The sequence below is a fragment of the Archocentrus centrarchus genome, chromosome 1, assembly GCF_007364275.1.
Source record: "Archocentrus centrarchus isolate MPI-CPG fArcCen1 chromosome 1, fArcCen1, whole genome shotgun sequence".
Taxonomy (NCBI): Eukaryota; Metazoa; Chordata; class Actinopteri; order Cichliformes; family Cichlidae; genus Archocentrus; species Archocentrus centrarchus.
Window position 1 is genome coordinate 23,664,743 of NC_044346.1, and position 20,651 is coordinate 23,685,393.

At 39.8% G+C, this 20,651-nt stretch overlaps 1 protein-coding gene across 1 annotated transcript in view; it reads left to right on the forward strand.

Moving 5' to 3' along the window:
- The window catches only part of mast1a (microtubule associated serine/threonine kinase 1a), a 91,525-nt gene that overhangs the window by 51,810 nt on the left and 19,064 nt on the right, over positions 1-20,651 (forward strand). Inside the window, exons 4-12 of the mRNA XM_030730965.1 lie at positions 150-225; positions 747-819; positions 5,975-6,135; positions 8,617-8,692; positions 12,178-12,387; positions 12,481-12,582; positions 17,389-17,521; positions 19,017-19,084; positions 19,181-19,257. Coding sequence (XP_030586825.1) covers positions 150-225; positions 747-819; positions 5,975-6,135; positions 8,617-8,692; positions 12,178-12,387; positions 12,481-12,582; positions 17,389-17,521; positions 19,017-19,084; positions 19,181-19,257 — 976 coding nt within the window. The remainder of the gene's footprint in view (positions 1-149; positions 226-746; positions 820-5,974; positions 6,136-8,616; positions 8,693-12,177; positions 12,388-12,480; positions 12,583-17,388; positions 17,522-19,016; positions 19,085-19,180; positions 19,258-20,651) is intronic.

The window sequence follows — 20,651 nt, forward strand, 5'->3', positions numbered from 1 at the left end:
CTAAAATTATTCTGAATGTTCTAGGAAGTGAACAAAGATAACTACATAAAATGATGTGCAAAGTTACTCAAAACATGATGTATTTCAGTTCCCAGTAACCCAGAGTGTCTGTTTTTATAACTGTCTTCACTCCATATGTGTTTCAATAGGAAGCAGTCCGTTGGACAGCCCGCGCAACTTCTCACCAAGCGGACCTGCCCACTTCTCCTTTGCCTCTTCTCGAAGGTTGGCATCCCTTCTTTTGTGCAAAATATTGGAGTGTAACTGCTATTGGGACTATTCTTAGACACATGCACACAAACACACAGTGAAAGCCTTTAGGGAACACACCCACTCAGTCACACATGCACATGTAAAATGGAGCTGCATCTTGGTACTGGGTCTGTGTGACTGAGGCGTGACAACAGGCCAACATGAATCAGGCAAAGTGCCTGGACTTTGCCCAAATGAGTCCCCCCTCATCACTCACTCAGGGGAAGTGTCAGACTCTGGGACAGCCGGAGGAGGCCTCAGGGAAGAGAGGAATAAAAGGAGCGAAAGTGGAATTGGAGCAATTGAAAGGCAGTGAAGGTGGTAGAACTGCTCCAGTATAACAGCCAATTGTGCTGTTTGGAGGAACAAAAATAGAAACTGACATTTCGTATTTTGGCTGTTGAAAGTTGGAGAGAAAAACAGTTTTTGGTTCCTTTTGTGTCTAACATATGTTTCCCTGTTTTTCCACTTTTGTTTCTCAATTCTTTTCTCAGGGCTGATGGTCGTAGATGGTCTTTGGCTTCTCTGCCTTCCTCAGGTTATGGCACCAACACACCCAGTTCAACGGTAGGTTTTAGCAGAAGATTTGTTTGATTATCACACCTGCAGCTTAGGCCTGACCTTGGTGTAGGTATGTAAGCATTGCTGTTTTTTTTTTTTTTATCTGTTTGTCATCAAATATACACAGAGAATACACCAGAACACAGAAAATTAAATTCATGACTCTTTTGTATGTGTAGGTTAAAAAAAAAAGTTGTTTTATCATTGTTTGTTTGTGCTTTTGTGTTTTTTTCATCCTGTTTGTAGCTGTAACACTGTGGCTGTAAGGCTGACTGTCTAATTTAGTTTCCATAAGGTAGAAATGAAATTGTGCATATTTGCTGCAGCTACTCAAGTCTCGCTCTGGCTTTGGGTAAAGATAAGGAGACTTATCGCATTTCAAAAATTCTTCCATGCGTTTCTTATCCATTGACCCCGAGGTTGTTCATCCTGGCACCGCGGTGTTGGAGCTCTCACTGTCTTTCGTTTGGTAGAAAATAACCTACAGGCTTCAAGGGGTCAAGCCAGGATCACCACTAACAGCTATCAGAGAGTGATACACATCTAGTCATTTAATTGACATATTTCTGCTTGTTTATTGCCTGTGTGAAGATATTACCAATCACCGAGTTTATGGGTGTTCAGCTTGGACAGATGAGCTGTACTATACATAGATAAATCAATAGAGAGGTCACTCCTGTTAATGATGCTGGGCAGGTGCCTTGCATTGCCATCTCAGCTGCCATTTCTGTAAATGTGTGTGTAAATGAGGGAATGAGAGGCAAATTGTGAAGCAATATGCCGTACTAAGGTTGAAAAGCACTATGAAAGGGCAGTGCATTTACCTTTCATTATCAACAAAGGGCTCCATCACCATATGTGGTAGCTATAGCTCATACAGCAAGTGGCCCATTGATTGCTGAGTAGTTAGTTGGTTCTTGAGTATTTAAGTACTTGAATGTCTAAGGACACTTACTGCTTATACAAACATTAACGAAGGAGAATATATGAAAACAGGTGTATAAGAGGTTACCAGCATATTTGATCATACAACAGATGTAACTGCCTTAGTAACAACTTTACTGCATCTGTTGTGTATCATTAGCAGCACAGCCACTGCTGCTGACCGTGTCCTTGTAACGCAAAACTTGTGTCTATCAAATTATGCTGCACACTGTAGCTGCACTGAGCTCCATATAAGCCCTTTTAAATTGTTGTCATCCTATTGTTTTGTAGACCATTCCACCCCCACCCCCCCCCCCCCCCCACCCCCGCTGAAAGTGCAAAAGTGAGAAGTGGGATCAGAAACTTCTTACTGGTTTTCATTTACAGTTTTAGCAGAGAAACATGGGAAATAACAACACTAAAATGTGAAGTGTGTGTTTTTTCTTTGGTTAATTTGTTGCCTAAGTCATGAAATGAACCAGAACTTTGTTTTAGATTTTTCTTCCATTGCTGAGTAGATGAGGTGCATTTTATAGCCTCTGCATGAATATGGATTTCACTCAAAGAATTGATTTGCATATATTTACATGCATAAAATCAGCTCTGGCGCTACTGAATTCATATTCTAAGGTTGCATGTTCTACTTTTGTTCCGTTTGGCTTTGAAACAATTACACGCCACAGTTGCGGCTAAATGCCATACATACACAAACACACACGCCCCTGCGCTCTTTGACTTTGTAATTCCTCTTGTCAGTCCCAGATGACTATTAAGAAGCTTTTGAGCAGAAAGAACACGCATCACATGTAAACCAGAACTAATACCAGAAGTAATAAGTTGGTAGGATATGTTTGACCTGATTTAACTGAAACTGATGACTTTGCCTTTCTCGAAAAAGTGGAGATAGAGAAATGTAACCAGTCTGTATTTATGCTTGTTCCAGTATGTATTTCTCCATCCATCCGTTCTTCAGAGAGGCAGAGAGGGGTGATAAAGAGGGGCAACAGAGACAAATAAAAGTGAGTGTAGGTGAAAATGAAACTTGATTTGAAGCAAACAGAGAGACTAAAACCATGTTTGCTTTCTTCTTGAGTGCAAGATGTTTGCAGCGTAAGAGACTACCCGGAGAATTGAACACTGCCAAGGCCCATTTGGTAAAAACTCCATTTGAGAAATGCACTTTAATGTGTTTGATGCTCAGGTGGATGCATTGACTCATAATCCACTCCCTGTGCATTTCTGTTCCGTCCTGAACACAATCACTTCCTCAGCATCTCTTCTGTCTTTCGCACATCATTTCTTTCATTGACTGCCTCCTGGGCTTCTCCTCACAGCTGCACATGTAGAGACACGCACACACTGTAGATAACTCATCGATCTGCTTTTACTGAGATAGGAGATGGTTGCTCTGTCTCTCCATAACCTTCTTCATCTCCATCACTCGTCTCACCCTGCCTTCCATCCCATCAGTTTTCAGTGCGCTTTTCTAACGCGGGCAATTACTTGCTTGATTAGCTACAGCAGGACCACCGCATACTGAACAGAGCGGCTCAAAGGACAAGGTGTGTGTGTTATTTGTATATTTAGAGGTAACTATGACAGTATTATCCATAAAAGCTATAGAAATAGACAGAAATGTAGATAAAAAAGTGGAGATGTTCAGTACATGTAATGGTTTATACCTCACAGATGACAAAAACTGCAGAAGCCTAATTTCAGTTAACCCTTTTCTGCAGACCCTGCTTCACACAGCAGCACAGCAACTTTACGCCAGGGCAGATACAAGCTTGTCATATTACTCCCAATGCTCAGATTTTATTTGTTTCGGCCCACTGTCCACTTTAAATCAGCAGTAATAATTTGAGATTTAAAAATCTAAGGAACCATAAAGAGCTATATATCAGAAATGCATATTTTCATTTCTCCCATTAACTTAGTAGATAGTGTAGTCAGGAGCTGAAAGAGTGTTTTTGTCTTTTAACAATAAGACATGGTTTCTTTGCCTGTCGTTTCTGTTAAGTTGTATATTTTACTCAAAATCCTTGTGCCAGGAAGAAACCATTTTTTGACATTTTTGGATTATATTGTACATTCGTGTCATTTGGGTGTCTGAGCGCAGCCATTCAGAGCAGAGCTTACTACTCCACATTGTAAGGAGCCAGGTGAGGTGGTTCAAGCATCTGGCTGTCTCCTGGACACCTCCTAGGAGCTGTGTTTCAGGCATGCCCTGCCAGTAGGAGGTGCCAGGGCTGACCCAAGACACTGAAGAGATTACATCTCTTAGCTGTCTTAGCACCACCTTGGTGTTCCTCTGGAACAGCTGGAGGAGGTGGCCAGGGAGAGGAGGGACTGGGCAGCTCTACTTAGACTGCTGCTCCCACATCCCAGACCCAGATGAGTGTCAGAAAATGGGTGAATGAAAGAATAAAAAAAAATGGTTTGTACAAATGATGGGACATCCTCATTTAAAATCTGAACTTGCATGCAATTAGCTTGAAAGTGCAATGGTGCTAGTAGAAACATCTCAGTGCCTCAGTACTGATCCCCATTTACAACTACATTTATACAGTCTGGTATTGTAAGTGCCAAATAAAGTTTTACTTTCTGAATTTCAATAATATAGAATCTGTTTAAGCTTCTGCGAGACAAGCTCTAATAATGTTCCAGGGTCCATGGAGCCCATTAAGCCAGTCCTCATCATGGAAAATTGAAACAGTCTTTTCCACTGATAGCAGTCCATGCTGAAATTGGTTGATTTGCATAGTTTCCAGTTCCTTAAAATGATTTCTTGTGCTGATAGAAACTCTAGCGCTGTAATACTGCAGTTTTTGTGTGTAATGGCCTTTTCCACTCCAAGTATACAGTACCAGTCAAAAGTCTGGACACACTCACCCATTCACATTTTGTCATTTATTATGTTTATGCCCTAAGCCAGTAGTGACTTTATAATATTTTTTTTTTCTAGATGAGATCAAATTTAACATGAATCTGAAGCTTTCAGTCCAACTTATGTTTTCAGTGGGTGCTACCTTACACTGCAGTGAAAAAGAAGGCCAAAGCTTCCGCCAAATATTCAACTGAAAGACGATTTTTTTCTGCAGCATTTTCACAGTCTCACATGAGATTTGCAGCAGTGGATTCTCCACTCTGGGACTGACTTTATACTTTGTTATAAAGCTGGTAAAGCTGAGCATTTTTTATGATCTTCAAAAATTTGCTCCTAAGGCTATTCTCAGCGGCAAATCTTTCTCACTCCATTATATACCTGAAATCAGTCTGCATATTCTTCAAAATATCTTTTAGGGAAAACATGCGGTGTCTCTCTGTTTATTTTTTGCAGATATTTTGCATATTTTTTCTTTAGTATTTTTCAGAAGTGAAGAATATCTGACATATCTGTGACTCTGAAAGTAACCAAAAAAAAAACTATAAAACTTTTATTTATTCATGTTCAGTGGCATTTCCCTCACTTTCCAGTCTTTCTCTGTCTTTAGGGAACTTCTTAATTGATTATGTTGCACTCTCAGCATTGCAATTTCTGCGCTTTTATGCAGCCTGCAAGTGACTGAGACCTGAGAGGAGTTTCTAATGGATTTTTATAGCAAAAATCATTGTGTGGCCAAAGCCAACCATAATGTTCCATTGGGAGATGTGTTCATTAAGGCTCCCATTGATCCAGGCTGGTTTTCCCTTCTGTGCTGAAGAAAAGTCTTTTGTTTAAAACTGAGCAGTACTGCCATTAATCGCCCCGAGGCATGAGATGCTTAACCAGCAATCAACTTTTACTCGGGGTGATACTTTGATTCTCTGCAGTCTTTTTGCTCTGTTTTTCAGTCTACGTTACTCTGTTTTGCACTCCTACACCAACTCCTTCTGGATATTTTGCTTGTTTTGCCACCTCTCTCCTTGTTCTTTTAACTTGGTTTCTTCTTTGTTTCAGTTCTTTGTTACACCCACTCACATTATAGTACACCTTGTTCTTCTCTTCTCTTCTCTTCTCTTCTCTTCTCTTCTCTTCTCTTCTCTTCTCTTCTCTTCTCTTCTCTTCTCTTCTCTTCTCTTCTCTTCTCTTCTCTTCTCTTCTCTTCTCTTCTCTTTTGATGTTCTGTTTCATCACTGGATGTCTATTTTTAAACTACTGATCTTGCAGCTCTTACAAAGGCTTAAAAAAAAAAATCAAACGACGGACAGTTCACTTTTTAACCTGGCCTCTTTTTCATGTCTCATCTCTCTCCAGTCATCTAGCTCATCCCAGGAGCGTCTGCACCAGCTGCCCTTCCAGCCAACCATGGATGAGCTGCACTTCCTGTCCAAGCACTTCGGCAGCACAGAGAGCATTACAGACGATGATGGCGGGCGCCGCTCACCACACGTCCGTCCTCGCTCCCGAAGCCTCAGGTGAGAGCGTGACAGATAACAGGCAAAAGACTGTTTAACTCGAGGATCCAATCCCTCCAGTGTCATGATAGTGACGCTGAAGAATTTTACACTATTTCAAAAGATGTCAGTTTCAAAGCTTCATTTGTAAATAAGGATTTTATGTAAGGCAAAATCAGCCAAAATTCAACATCGTAAGCTGTTATCAAAGGACATTCAGCAGCCATTAAAGATTATGAAAGCAATATTTATTCAGTTACTGTGCAGGACCAACTTCTTTCTGTTATTAACAGATGTGGAGTGCTCTCAGTTCGAATCATTTGCTTTTTGTGAATATGCCAGTGCTTTATTCTGTGCAGCCTCCGTTTATAGAGAGGGGACATTTGGTTTGTTTGGCTTTTTTTCATCAAGCACATCATACTGTTTTGTAGATCTGTGGGCTTTTAAGTTCTTGGTGTTCCAGTACCAATGCAACACTATAAAATATTCCTTTTTCATTAATTATTTTTTTATTTATTTAAGAGAGCATTACAGACGATGATGGCGGGATGCAAAGTACTGAACTTTGCATCTTAGTATAGTACTGACACCTTGAGCATTAAGGTATCAGTGATTTCTCACCAAAGTTCAAATACAGAGGATAATTGCTGATTAGCTCAAATAATATAGTAGAAATTGCAGTTTAATAAAAATAGTTATGCAGTAGAAAGCAATAGACAACCAGAGGTGGGATGTACCAAATATGTTATTCTAAAGATATTTTTTAGATAATTTACAGTAAAGGGGGGAGAGAGAGACACAAGGGAAGACACCCAGGAAGGGGCCACAGGTCAGACATGAACCTGGACCACAGCCATGCGGCATGTATGGTCACCTGCTCACCCACTGAGCCACCCTGGTGCCCAGACAGTCTCTAGTTTTAATGCATTTTTGGGGGGGTCATTGATTATATTGCCTTCTCTACATTAAACCAATTTGAACCTAAAAGGAGGGAATATGAAAGACAGTCCCATTGGTGGAGCCATCATCAGTGCTTACTGCACGTGACTGACGTAAAAGACATAGAGACAAGAGAGGCAAAAGCATGTGCAGGAAAGATGCTCACTAAACACAGACAGGCCTGTGACAGAAAAAAAGTACAGTTCATGACAAAAGCAAAAAAAGGAAGACATTAGTCAGTTAGCTTTGCACAAAACAAGCTGGTAGAAATGTCCTTCAAAGAGTGTCCTTTTACTTTTATACTTACATTTCAGAGCCTTTACTTTTCCACTTTTACCTCATTAAAGAACTTGAATCAATATTTCAGTTTCTATCAGAATATTTTGTGATGCAAATGTTGTTGTTAACACTCTTGGTATCCTAATAATTGTTCTTTCTGAGTAGCTTTTTTCCTGTTGTAGTTAAAGATACTCTCCTCCTACCTGCACTTGTATTTTAAGTGTGATTAACCCGCTACTTGACTAATAGCAATATTTTATTTTTTCTAATCTCTATAGGTATCCCAATAATAAAGGAATTACTTTGGTTGTGATTATTTGGGTTAGCCTGCGAATTAGCAGTCAAGTGGCATACATAAACATAGTAGCCTAGGATGATATCCCAGCTAGAATTATTGTCTCAGTGTGCTGCTGGGTTAAACTATTCCCACCGGTCAGATAAATAATTTTTAAGTTGATTATATATATTGATTTTTTTTTTCTGTAAAATTTGTACAAGTCTTAAAAAAGAGAATATTTTCCTCTGAAATGCACTGAAGTACAAGTACAAGTAGAACTGCAAGTTAGGGTATTTTCCACAACCCTTATAATATCAGTAGCAGTCCAGCCTCCAGTGTGTTGAGCATCTCCAGGGTGCAGCAGCTTCTTTAATAGCGGAAGCCTCTGGTGTACACTCCCTCCAGCCACACCTTTTATAGCCTCCCCTCTGGATGCAACGTGTCCTAACTATATCCGACATCACCACTCATCAGTATTCGGTTTTCGTGTTAAACTCCTCAGCAGTCACTGGCCTAGATAAAATCTTGTGACTTCAGTGCACAGACTGTGTGTGTTCACACATCTTATTATCGCAACAATATTCAGTGAAGCTAAATTACAATCTGTTTTCCTGTTACCAACCTTTCATGAATTGCTTTTTCTTTGTGAATGTATAGATCAGCGTAGTTGCTGTCAAATAAAGTAGATTTCTGCTGCCACATGTTCATTTAGCTTTGCTGAAAGCACATGCTGAACTTTTATGTCTACATGCTTGCATCTGACAGCTTTGGCATGCTTGGGATGGAGGAGAGGCACTGGGTCCATAAGAGAAATGTGGTGTACTGAATTTCTGATCAGTTTATTAGCATAATATACCAACAGGATGGACATGAGGGAGAGCGGTGAATATTTTCTCTGTTCAGGTGAAAAATACAGAATTGCATCTCTCTCGGCTGCCTCCTCTCACTCTGTTTTGCTCAGGCGGTGCTGTATATTACACTCCTGCTCTCTGTTTGTCTGTTTTCAGCCCGGGGCGTTCACCATCCTGCTATGACAATGAAATAGTGATGATGAACCATGTCTACAAGGAGCGCTTCCCCAAGGTCAGGCTCGCACAAACAAATACACAAGTGTAAACTGTACCTTCACACACTCTTCAAACACACACACACACACACGCACACACACACACACACACACGAACAAACAATATGCATACCAGCAATACACACCTCTCAGCTACATTTAAAACACTTGTTATATTCCTTTTATCCAAAGTGACTCATTATTTGTTAGAACCTGATGTTTCAAGTATGCAGTTGATGATATGTAAGTGCTTCAGGGGCTGAACATGTAAACAAAACAAAAAAACAACTCCCTAGAATATCAGACGGTGCATAAAAGCTGCACTTACTTTCTTTGATGTTGTAAAAAACAAAAATTTCAAAGATAAACTGTTTAGTTGCAGAAGCGAGTTAAGCTGATGTTTGGCCTGATGGTGCTTTAAGTTTGTAAAATGTGTCTCCTCATAGACTGTAGAGAGCAAAACAGGGATGGTATATAGTGAAGCCACTGGCTGTCGCATTTGCATTTGTTGCAAAGACCAGCAGACCACTGACTACTAGGAAAAGTCTTGACTGACTATCAGGATCAATTTGAGGTGCATGGTTGTGCGTAGCCCCTTAACTGGCAAGGGCCCGGTGACGGGCCGTTTGTAGTCCCTTTTATATGGCAGGCTAGACCCTCCCATTTTTAATTGACACGTCATTCGGCCAATCATGTAACTGGCTGCACCAAATCACCTGACAAAGCTACGTGACGCCCTCTGAGTATTATTGGCTCTGGGAAACCCATTTCTTAACATGATTGGCCGAATGAGGTGTCAGTCAAAATGGGCGGGTCTAGCCTGCCATATAAATGCACTTCATTCGGCCGGCGGACCAGACGCAGCCAGTTAATAGGCTATGAAATGGGTTGTTCAGAGCCAATAATAACCAGAGGGTGTTATGTAGTTTTTGTCAGGTGATTTTTTTGCTGCCAGTTAAGGGGTTAAGGATGCTTCAACATGTAGACAGGCTTGTGATTCATGGATGACACACAAGTACCCATTTCTACTTATCTTCAGTTAGTAGTAGATTACATTTTCAGGGTTTTTCGCTCTTACGTTGAGCAGCTATCGCTATGCTTGTTACTTTAAACAATACTCGCGACTCTGTATTTATTACATGGTTCACGAGAAGCTGTCGACACCACTGTGCATGAAAATGGCTAGAAGATCATTCATGTCTAAAGTATTTCAGCAGATCCTCATTAAAAAGTCAGTTAGATCTGTTTTCATGACTCTGAGACATGAATACATGACTCAGTGTCTCAGAGAGTCAACCATTTTGATAAACAGTGAAGTGTGTGCAAGGAAATCTTTCACATGTCCTCGAAGACCTGCCTGTACACTCAGACACACACACACACACACACACACACACACACACACACACACACACACACACACACACACTGTAAACCCAGATTTTGATTCCACTTAAAAATATTGAGTTCATATTACTTAAAATTACCTAGAATGTGAACATTACTTGTTAATGCTGAGTAGACTGTACTTTTTGATGGTCTATCTTATTGTAATTATGTGTTTGAGTTCAAACAACTTAATATCATCAAGTTTTGCACCTGCTAAAGATCTAGTTTATACCAGTTTTAACAGACTGGCTTAATGTGCAGCTGCATGGTGGCATGATGGTTAGCAGTGCTACCTCACAAATATAATGTCATCTAGAAGGTCTGGGTTCAATTCCGGCTTGGCCCAGACCTCTCGCTGTTTGGAATAGTAGACATTTGGTGTTTTTGTTCACAACGCTCTCTCGTATAGTTTTTTTTAAATTGTTCCATCAACAAATGTTATTTGTAAATGTTAATGTACCAGCATTCAGCAGGGCTGAGTTTTAGCATGTTTATTTACCAAATTTAAACAGACACAGTTCAACACTGTAAAAAATATTTGTGTTACTGGGCAGCATAGTGGCATGGTGGTTAGCACTGCTGCCTCCCAACTAGAATAACTATTTGATAGTCTGGGTTCAATTCCACCTTAGCCCGGGACTCCTGCTGTGTGGAGTTTGTATGTTCTCCCTGTGTCTGTGTGGGTTTCCTCCCACAATCTGAAGACATGCAGTTACTGGGGTTAGGTTAATTGGACTCTCTAAATTGCCCACAGGTGTGAATGGTTGTCTGTGTCAGCCCTGCAACAGCCTGGTGACCTGTACGGGGTGTACCCTGCATCTACTGCCTTGTCAGTAAGATGCAGGGTCAAGATAAGTTTGGGCAATTAGAACATACAATTTAGTTCAACTGGAAATGGAGTAGTGCTTACTTAACAGGCTGAGTTAAATGAACTGTTTCATTACTTAAAAAATTTAAGGCAACGAGTTACCTTGGTTTTTTTAAGTAGATTCAACTTATCCGGGTTTACAGTGCACACACACACACACACCATTATCTTGCTCATTCACAGTGATGCATTGTGAAGCAGCTCAAGTCTTCCCACACACACTTCTCAGGATGGTGAAAGCAGGTTCAACATCGCTGCATTTTTCGTGTTAGTATTTGCATACCTGAAGTAGGCTTCTGTAGAACATCTGTATAAAACTGTAACACAGATGGGAGTTTCCAGCTAATGAAACCTCTAGATTTCTCACCAGTATTCCCAAGAAATTATCCATGTATTTATGTTGGGGTGATTCACCCTATTAGTTGAATTAATTGTAATGACCAGTAAATTAACTCAAGTGTCTTTACTTATTAAAAAACAACAGTAACATGATTCCAGATAATTGTTTGCTGCATCATATATGAGTACTCGTAATTTCTGAAAATAAAAAAAGACCAAAAAAAAAAGCACATTAATTCTCTAAAGTAGCACTTTACTCTAGCATAATAATAGGCAGCTGAAACACATACAGAGTAAAAGCACAGAAATGCACTCAGCATCAAGTGATAAAAATTTTAAAAAGTGAAAACAAATCAAGATAAGCCTTAGAGACAGTGTGCAGAAAGTACATGCAAAGTCTGCAAAGTCTAATGTGACATTTAAATGACCTCTTTAGGTCTCATCCTGTCCAGGCTGTTGTGTGTTCACATTTTGAGCTTAGTTTGATTTTAAAAAATCTTTTGGGGGCTATGAATATGATGCAAATATGAAAGAATAACAGTCAAAAGAGCTGAAATAGCAACCAAATAAATAAGGACCAAACACAGGATACATCGTTATAGGGTTACATCATTTGTTGCGTGCCACTTCAGTTGACGTGCCATAGCTGGGCTGAGTTTCTGCAGCTTCAGAAAGAAATGTCGTAAAAATGTTCTGCAGAGACTCAGAACAGTGAAGTGTAAAACACCATCAAGGCCCTCCAAAGGCTTGCACAGAACAGTGAGTGTCATGTTTTGGTAATCCATCAGAAAATCAGATTTGTACAGAATGTGTGGAGGTGGCTGAGCACAATATATTAAGGTAAAGACAGGTGATAATATTATCTTATACACACAGACTGTTAACCGCTGTCGTGTTTCTAATCAGGCCACAGCTCAGATGGAGGAGAGGCTGGCAGAGTTCATCCAGAACTACTCCCCGGAGAGTGTTCTGCCACTGGCTGACGGGGTCCTCAGCTTCATCCACCACCAGATAACTGAGCTGGCCAGAGACTGCCTGACCAAATCACGCGAGGGGCTCATTACCAGCGTTTACTTCTGTGAACTGCAGGAGAACCTGGAGAAGATGCTGCACGATGTGAGTTGTGAAGCAGGAATGTGAAGTGATGTGTTTGCCTCCAAACCTCACTAACTGACCCTGTCTGCCCCTCTCCTTGTCTTTCTTCATCAGGCATACGAGCGCTCAGAGAGCTCAGAGCTCACCTTCGTCATCGAGCTTGTCAAAAAGCTCTTCATCATCATATCTCGTCCTGCCAGGCTGCTGGAGTGTTTGGTGAGTTTCACTCTGCTATCTGATTGTGGCTAAACTTTCAAACACATCAAAAATCCAGACTTCTCATTAAATTACCATTTTTTCTGGAGGCACTTTCTACCCTCATTGAGCTGCTCAGAGACACTCCTGTCCTTCCACATGGAAATGGAGGGTCGAATATGCTGAACTGGCACTAAAGAATGAGCAGAAGTAGGGCAGAGTGTCTACTGTTCATTCATTCTGAACTGATGAAACATAAGTGTGTCACTGCAGGAAGCTATGCTGCCACTCCAGTCAGGAATGGTTTAAGGCTCATTTAATCTATTATGTTGCATTTGTTTTACCAGTAGCTGAAAGACAAGACAAGATGTCTTCTTTATGTGTTTGATTTGATTAATTTAACATGGACATAGCAAAAACATTGGCATTTCAACTTACAAGGATAAACAAGCAGGATAAACAAGCACTGATGCAATACAATGCATCAGTGAAAAAAGAGAAGAATTAAAAAATTACAGGTCCAAATTATGCAGGTGAAAATACAGCAATACTGGTGTGTCTGTGCAGGATTCATAGATCAAAATATTTGGCTACTAACCCAGGGAACATCTCTGAGGTAGGTTGTTGATATATATGCCAAATAACAACGGCCCTCAAACCATTCCCAGGCATAATGGGTGGTCTTTTTTCCCCGTTGACCCTCATGTATTCTACTTTTCTCCTGAGGTATGAGTTGAACTATTCTAAGGAATGATTAATTGGATTTTAAAAAGTTTGGCTAACAGCATCACAGAGTTTGAACCTGAATTTGAGGCAAGCGTGTCTAAAAGTACTCCTCTACAATTTTTGTACACCTACAAATAAACGCCTCCGTATGATCTCATCAAAGGTGGCAAACACCTCTGTCTCAGAATTCAGAAAATTCAGAAGAAGTCGTTAGAGCCTTGAAAATGCCTGTAGAAAAACTCCTTTAGATTCTCTCTTTTTTTTTTTTTTTTCAGAAAGTAAAGAAAGTGATTAAGACTGTCAAATTACAGCACCTACTGACCGTGGGGAGTTTTCCATCTCATAACCTGAGATCCTACATATTTGAATTTCAAAGCAGCTGTGCTTGATTTGGTTTTATTCAGTCATAACCTCAGCCTACACACAACACACTTATTACCAGTCAGAAACAAGACACAGGCTCAATCCAGTGGTAACACATGAAAATGAAAAAACGAAATAAGCAAAACTATAAAAGACATGCTTATAAAAGTGGTAGATACACTGCATGGACAAAAGTACTGAACCACACCTCTTAATCTTTGAATTCAGGTGTTCGCTGTCCCATTTCCACAGTGTATAAAATCAAACACCTGGCCATGCAGTCTGCTCTCACAAACATTTGGTACTATAATAGGATGCCGCTGTTTCAACAAGTCAGTTTGTGAAATTTCTTCCATCCTAGATATTCCACAATCAACTGTAGATCATGTTATTGCAAAATGGAAGCATTTAAAACCACAACAACTCAGCCATGAAGTGTCAGACTAGATAAAGTTCCAGTGCTGAAAGTGCTAAAAGTTGCCAACGCTCTGCTGACTCAACCGAAGAGCTCCAAACCTCCTCTGGCATTAGCATAAGCACAAAAATGCCGGGAGCTTCATGGCGTGGGTTTCCATGGCTGAGCAGCTCCTGTAGGTGTAATGTGTAGGTGGCCCAGTACTTTTGTCCATGTAGTGTATTTCATGTCAGATCTTCACTATATCATAAATAACATAATGGTATAATGATATATGCTATAATCTATACAATGTAAGACAATTCCCTTAATCAACAAGACAAATATGTCTAAAAAAGGCAACAAAGCAGGAATTATCCATTTTTTATTCATGTGTCAATTCAATAAATTAGCACTAGTAAGGACTCTGGTAAGTCAACCTGCCAAGGAAATCAATTGAGATTACATTGGAGACACAAATCCCCTTTGGGGTTACATCAGTAAGTGCATCCAGCGTAAAACTCTGCCAAATTGAACATGTGGCATGTGCTCCCTTGTTGTGACAAGGGGGCAGCCAAAAGTAGCTAGCTAGCATGTTTTAACAGAAATATAAATAATTAGAAGCAATGAGATTTATTACCATGTCAATATTTTGCTCCACTGTTAATTACCTCATGAAAATCTTTAATTTTATACGTGCCAGTAACCAGATTGCCATAAATTTGTTTTGTTTTTTTTAAAATCCGAGCCCAGCAATAGGTCCAGTTTTTTTTTTTTTTTTTTTTTGTTTTTTAACATCTCTCAACTTGCACACTCCAAGCCTTTGCTTGCATTTGGAAATAGCTGCTACTATTGATTCACTTGCTTCCATTAAATGTTGTTTTACCTTCAGCATAATGTAGAAATATACTGTTTTATACAGTAGAGGTCATGATTTTGTTGAAGCTGCATCATTCAGTACATCGGTCATGCTCTCTTGCGGCAAATTACATGATTACTGCTGCAGGATATTTTTCACTCTTCTCTTGAAAGTGAAGAGTGTTGTTTTCTCCTTCTCAACTTGTCCGTCTTCACAACAGAACATCAGACAGAGCCGCGTCCTTGACATGTTGATACATTAATTCACCAAAACTTATTTAGTAATAACAATCCTCTCTGTATCCACAGGACACACCTGAATATCAGCTCGCTGATTGATGGTGTGGTCCCTTCTCCCAAACCCTCCCGGCTCATCTTTCTGTTGCCAAGGCAACCGTCAGACGAGGTCGATAGGGTCAGGCAGGATGTGGAGGGGACTTTAGATCCTCATAGCCCTTGGGTTAGAGAGGAGAAGGCACACACAGATGAAATGTTGTCCATGTCCAGAGAGTTCATTTAGCATTCAAGTCAGTCGCAAGGTCTGATTTGGTGAAAATGTCACACAGTCAGAAGGCTGTTAGCTGCAAGAATATTATCCTCCAGCAGAGCAAACTATCAGAGAGCCAGGTTAATTCCCCATCTCTGTATTCCTTCTTTTTTTTTTCCTCTCGTCGAAGGGAGCAGATATGAGAGAGCAGGGAAGGAAATGATCCTGGCTGCCCCAGGCTTTCTAATCAAAACGTTATTCCACCAACAGGAATGAAACCGAAATCCCATAAGACGCCACAAAAGGCTGTATCGTAGGAAAAAAATGAATGTTTTGAAAGAAAGCAATTTAAAGTTGGGAAGTGTATTAACGTTGATTGTATTTGTTTGACAGCCCCGTAACAGTGTTCGGTCATGAATCTGCTGCAGGTTGAAGTAAAATCTAGTTTTATGATTATAAGTTGGATGTACTTTTAGAATTACTTTCTGTTTATGTGATTTGACACAACATAACATCATTTTCTTAATGCTTGTCCAATGTTAGCTGTTATCACATCCTTTTGTTACTCCAGACTAGAAGTTGTGTTTCAGCACCCGTAGACTTGGAAAACATAATCTGTAGTGCCATATACTGCCTAACATCAACACGCTAGCATTTTGATATTTTGAAGGAGTATATGGACTCATGATATTAATTGAAATAGAAACTGCTGGAAGCAGCCATCAAAAGATGGGTACCCTGTGGTTATAAAGTGATCAATATGGTTGCCAACAGTATTCATGCACACTGTTGTGTTTAAATGATGCTCAGTTATATTTTCTTGGCATACAAAGTGTGCCAAGAAAATATCCCCTCACCATTACACCACCAGCAGCAGCCAGAACTGTTGATGTGAGATGGGATGGACCCATGCTTTCATGTGAGATGGGATGGACCCATGCTTTCATGTGAGATGGGATGGACCCATGTTTTCATTTTGTTTACAGCAAATTCTGACCCAGAAATCTGAGTGTTGTAGCAGAAATGAAGACTCATCAGATTTTCCAAGTAAAGAACAAGTCAATTCAAGTGGCTTTTATTGTCATTCCAACCATATAGAGGTAAAACTGTACACTGTGAAACAAAACAACAATCCTCCAGGACTATGGCGCTACATATAAGGCTACACATAATTACAAAAAGGGTGCACAACAATTTTCTGTTGTCTAATTTTGGTGAGCCTGTGTGAATTGTGGCCTCAGCTTCCTGTTCTTAGCTGACAGGAGTGGCACCCAGTGTGGTCTTGCACTGCTACAGCCCGTCTGCTTCAAGGTTCAATGTGTTGTGCATTCAGAGATGTTCTTTTGCATACCTTTATCGCATCAAGTGGTTATTTGATTTACTGTTGCCTTCCTATCAACTCAAAGCAGTCTGACCATTCTCCTCTGGCCTCTGGCATCAACAAAACATTTTCATCCAGAGAACTGCTGCTTGCTGGATATTTTCTTTTTTTTTGGACCAGTCTCTGTAAACCCTAGAGATGGTTGTGCTGGAAAATCCCAGTAAGTCAGCCGTTTCTGGTGCTCGGTTTGAACATCAGCAGGTTATATTGACCATGTCTACATGACTAAATGCAGTGAGCTGCTGCCATGTGATTGGCTAATTAGATTTTTATCTTAAGTAGTTGAACAGGTGGACCTGTGGCTGTTATATTCATACATAAGTAGCTGTGACTGTACATATTAATATGTAAACTGTATTAATATGTTCATTAATGTCTGAAAATAATGAAATTCTTATCTAGAAGTGACATAACTCCATCAAAGCTCTTTGAAATTACATGAAGGTGTTTAAAAAAAGTTAGGTTGGACTGTGAACATGAGAAAAAATATTAGTCAAATTTTTGAGTTTTTTCAAATTCAAATTTGTATCTGAAACCATGTCAATTTAAGACACATGTACAGCATCTTGTGTTTTGTGACTTTTCTTGACTCCTCAGTGTTTGTTGTTGGAATTACAGGAGTTCAACCCAGAAGAGTTTTACCACTTGCTCGAAGCAGCGGAGGACCACGCCAAGGAGGGACAACTGATGAAGGCAGACATCCCTCGATATATTATCAGTCAGTTGGGACTGACCAGGGATCCACTGGAGGGTAAGAAACAGGAAAAATATGTTTCAGGTTTTATTGCATGTGTATATTTAACATAAAATATGAAAACAAATGGAAGGGCAAAGTTTTTAATTTCCAAGAATGCTTTCAAAGAGATCTTTGCTTATTTCAGTTATTCACTTTTGTTCCCAGAGCTCAATAAGTAGATCAATACCGCTCTCGTGTTTGAGCCTGGATTTGATTAACCTACCTCACCAGAAAGACCGAATGTGGCTGGAAGGTGCTAGCCTGGTACTGTCCAAGGAGAAAAATAGAGCCACCAACAGAACTGACTGTAGCGATTAACATGTTCTACCTGTTAATTTAGCAAATAGAGCTAAATAGAAAATAGAGCAGTAGTGTGTAAGTAAGCTTTTGCAGCAGTCGTAGCCACAGAAGCGCATTTCATTTGGCTAACATGGCTCCTCACTTGTGGCTCTTCCTCACATCCGAACTGCAAACATGAGAGAAATGTCACACTGGATATCTTCAAGTTTCATCGATATTCATTTTTTGAATGCTGCATCAGTCCTTTGTTTCATCTCTATTTCCGGTGGTGGCAGTGTCAAACTTTAAAAACTGCCACTTTGAGATATTGATCAGCTTTTCTTTATGTCCAGGATGAGGATATATTGAGATGAAGAGTCTGAGCTGCCTGGATGATTTGTTGTCTGGTGGTGCGGCTGCAGTTCTCTTTTTCATTCATCATTACTGCTCAAATTCAGCCCCCCAAACTCACAGTTCAGTATTCCCATCTGCTCAGCCACTCCCAGTCTAATCCATCAAGACCTCACATTAGCTGATGGGTTAAATGGCTCAGAATGACTCTTTGCAATAATCCAGTGTAGTTTCGTTTCAGAATTCATGAGAGATGTGTCTGGTTAGGTCTTTGTGAGTTAATCTCTTCTAACAATGTGCCTCCTGATATCTTGATCTTGCACTTTCTTCAGCACCTACATTGTCATGCATAGGCACACATGCACACCCACATAGCTGCTTACACTTTCGCACTCCCATTTCTTTTCTTGGTTTCTCACAAAGAAACAGTGTCAAACAGAAACTGACAGAATATACCATTTCCAGCTCAGTGACTTTTATCTTACATAAAGTTTATATCTACAAAGGGACTTTGAAAGGGTAATTATCATTCAATTATTTCAACAAAACAGTTGTATAATCAGTGTATTCAAGCAGCTGTCACATACAAAAAATGCAAGAACACTGGAAATTAGCTGACACTCCTCTGCCACTGCTCACGAAGGGAGGAAGAACAATGGGGAGAGGAGGGAGAGCTGGGAGAAAGAAGAGAAATTCATAGAAAGTAGCTGTTTTAATTCTCATATTTTTCTTTGTGGGATTTGCCTGTTTTGGAACTTGTTTTGTTAAAGATGCCCGAACAGCTGCAGTTTTTTTCACTGCTCACAGTGGTGTGGGAGGCCTAGTGTCGCTTTTCATTGTCACATCAGGTTTGGCTGTTAACTAACATGTGTCCCAACAGAAATTGTGAGCCTTGACAGCTACGACAGCGAGGGTCCGCACACTCCAGAGACCGATGACTCAGCAGAGGTGATGAAGAAACACACACATACACAGCCGCAGGAAACAAATCACTTGTTTTTTTTTATTTGAATCATAATTTTAAAATGCTGGGGGTGTCTTCAGGGAAAAGGGAGAGCCATCAAACCACCAACTGAGGAAGACTTTCAGACCATCAAACTGATCAGCAATGGAGCTTATGGGTGAGTAACTGATTATTACATTGCTGATCACTCATAGAAACCAAATCTAATTCAATCAGTCTTTTATAGTTTTTTCCCTTTAGCTTTAAAATATAATTGGCTGAGTTGGCTAACATAATTGGCTCAACTTAAATGCTGAATCATTATCAACATTTAGATAAAAAAAAAAACAATTGCTCCACCTGTAATACAGATATAAGTTCTACCTTTATATAACAAACTTAGCAACATTATGAAGATTTTAGATAAATAAAAAAAAAAAGGAAATTAAATGTTCCAAGCAACACAAATGGTAGAAGGACTGATAGACTGAACAACAAAGGCATAAAGGTCAACTTGAATGAGTAAGAAAATATCGGTACAGTCTAAATTGGAAGTGTCCAAATCCATCAATAATAGTGAAGAAGATAACTGAAGCAACCATTCGAAAGTGGATACAAGCACCAAATTTGCATGTTTGCCACTCTAACTACTTGAATTTTCAAAATTTCTAAATTTTCCAATTTGGCCATCATTTCCAACTTACAAAAAGATGTTTTTACTATAGCCACTGGATAAATTTCAAAAGTTTTATCAAAATAGTAATCATAAAAGAGTTTATGTACCAATTTTGCATTTGTATCCATCTGTGAACAATATCCCTGTAGTAGAATCTGCAGATGTGTTGTCACTACTGCAAAGAAGAGTCAAAAATACCAAATGAGAGATGATGAAGCTTGTTAAAATACGAGTGTCGGTCAGAGGATACTATTACAAAATATAGAATTTGGTGGTTGTGATAATTTAGTTTAGATAAAAATGATTAATTTTAAGGCTTTTTGTATTTTTATTGTTCATATATTATGGTCTTGTAATGCCATGTGGGATGTAAGATATATTTGGCATGGCACAGGGAAAAACATTGAGATAATGAATACAGGCACTAAAAGCAGTGCTTAATCCTTCACTCTGTTACAGAGAGTAATTAAAACACACAAAGAGTTTCAGATGGGATGCATTTTAAAATGCACATTTGACGTGTAGTCAGGGAATGGCCAGTAGGGATGTAAAAGCAAGATTAACATATGGTCCCCTCTCCACCTTGACCAGGTCACATGCTGCTGCATGTTAAAGGCTGTCAAGAGCTGACTTAGGTGGATCAACAAAGAAAGCATTATACCTGGCAGGCCTGCATTAGTCTACTATTATCAGCCTGTGAGAGAAAATTGACTTTTTTTTCACGTGTATTTCAAAGACTCAGTTCAGGATCAAACAGAAAATGAAGGTTACAAGCTCGGGGTTTGACATTTTTTGCTGGAGGTTTTTAAGTCTTAATATCTTCCTTGACATGTACCACCTGCTGTTTTTCCTCAATACTTCATTTCTTCTGGTCCGTATCCTTCTGTCTCGGCTCT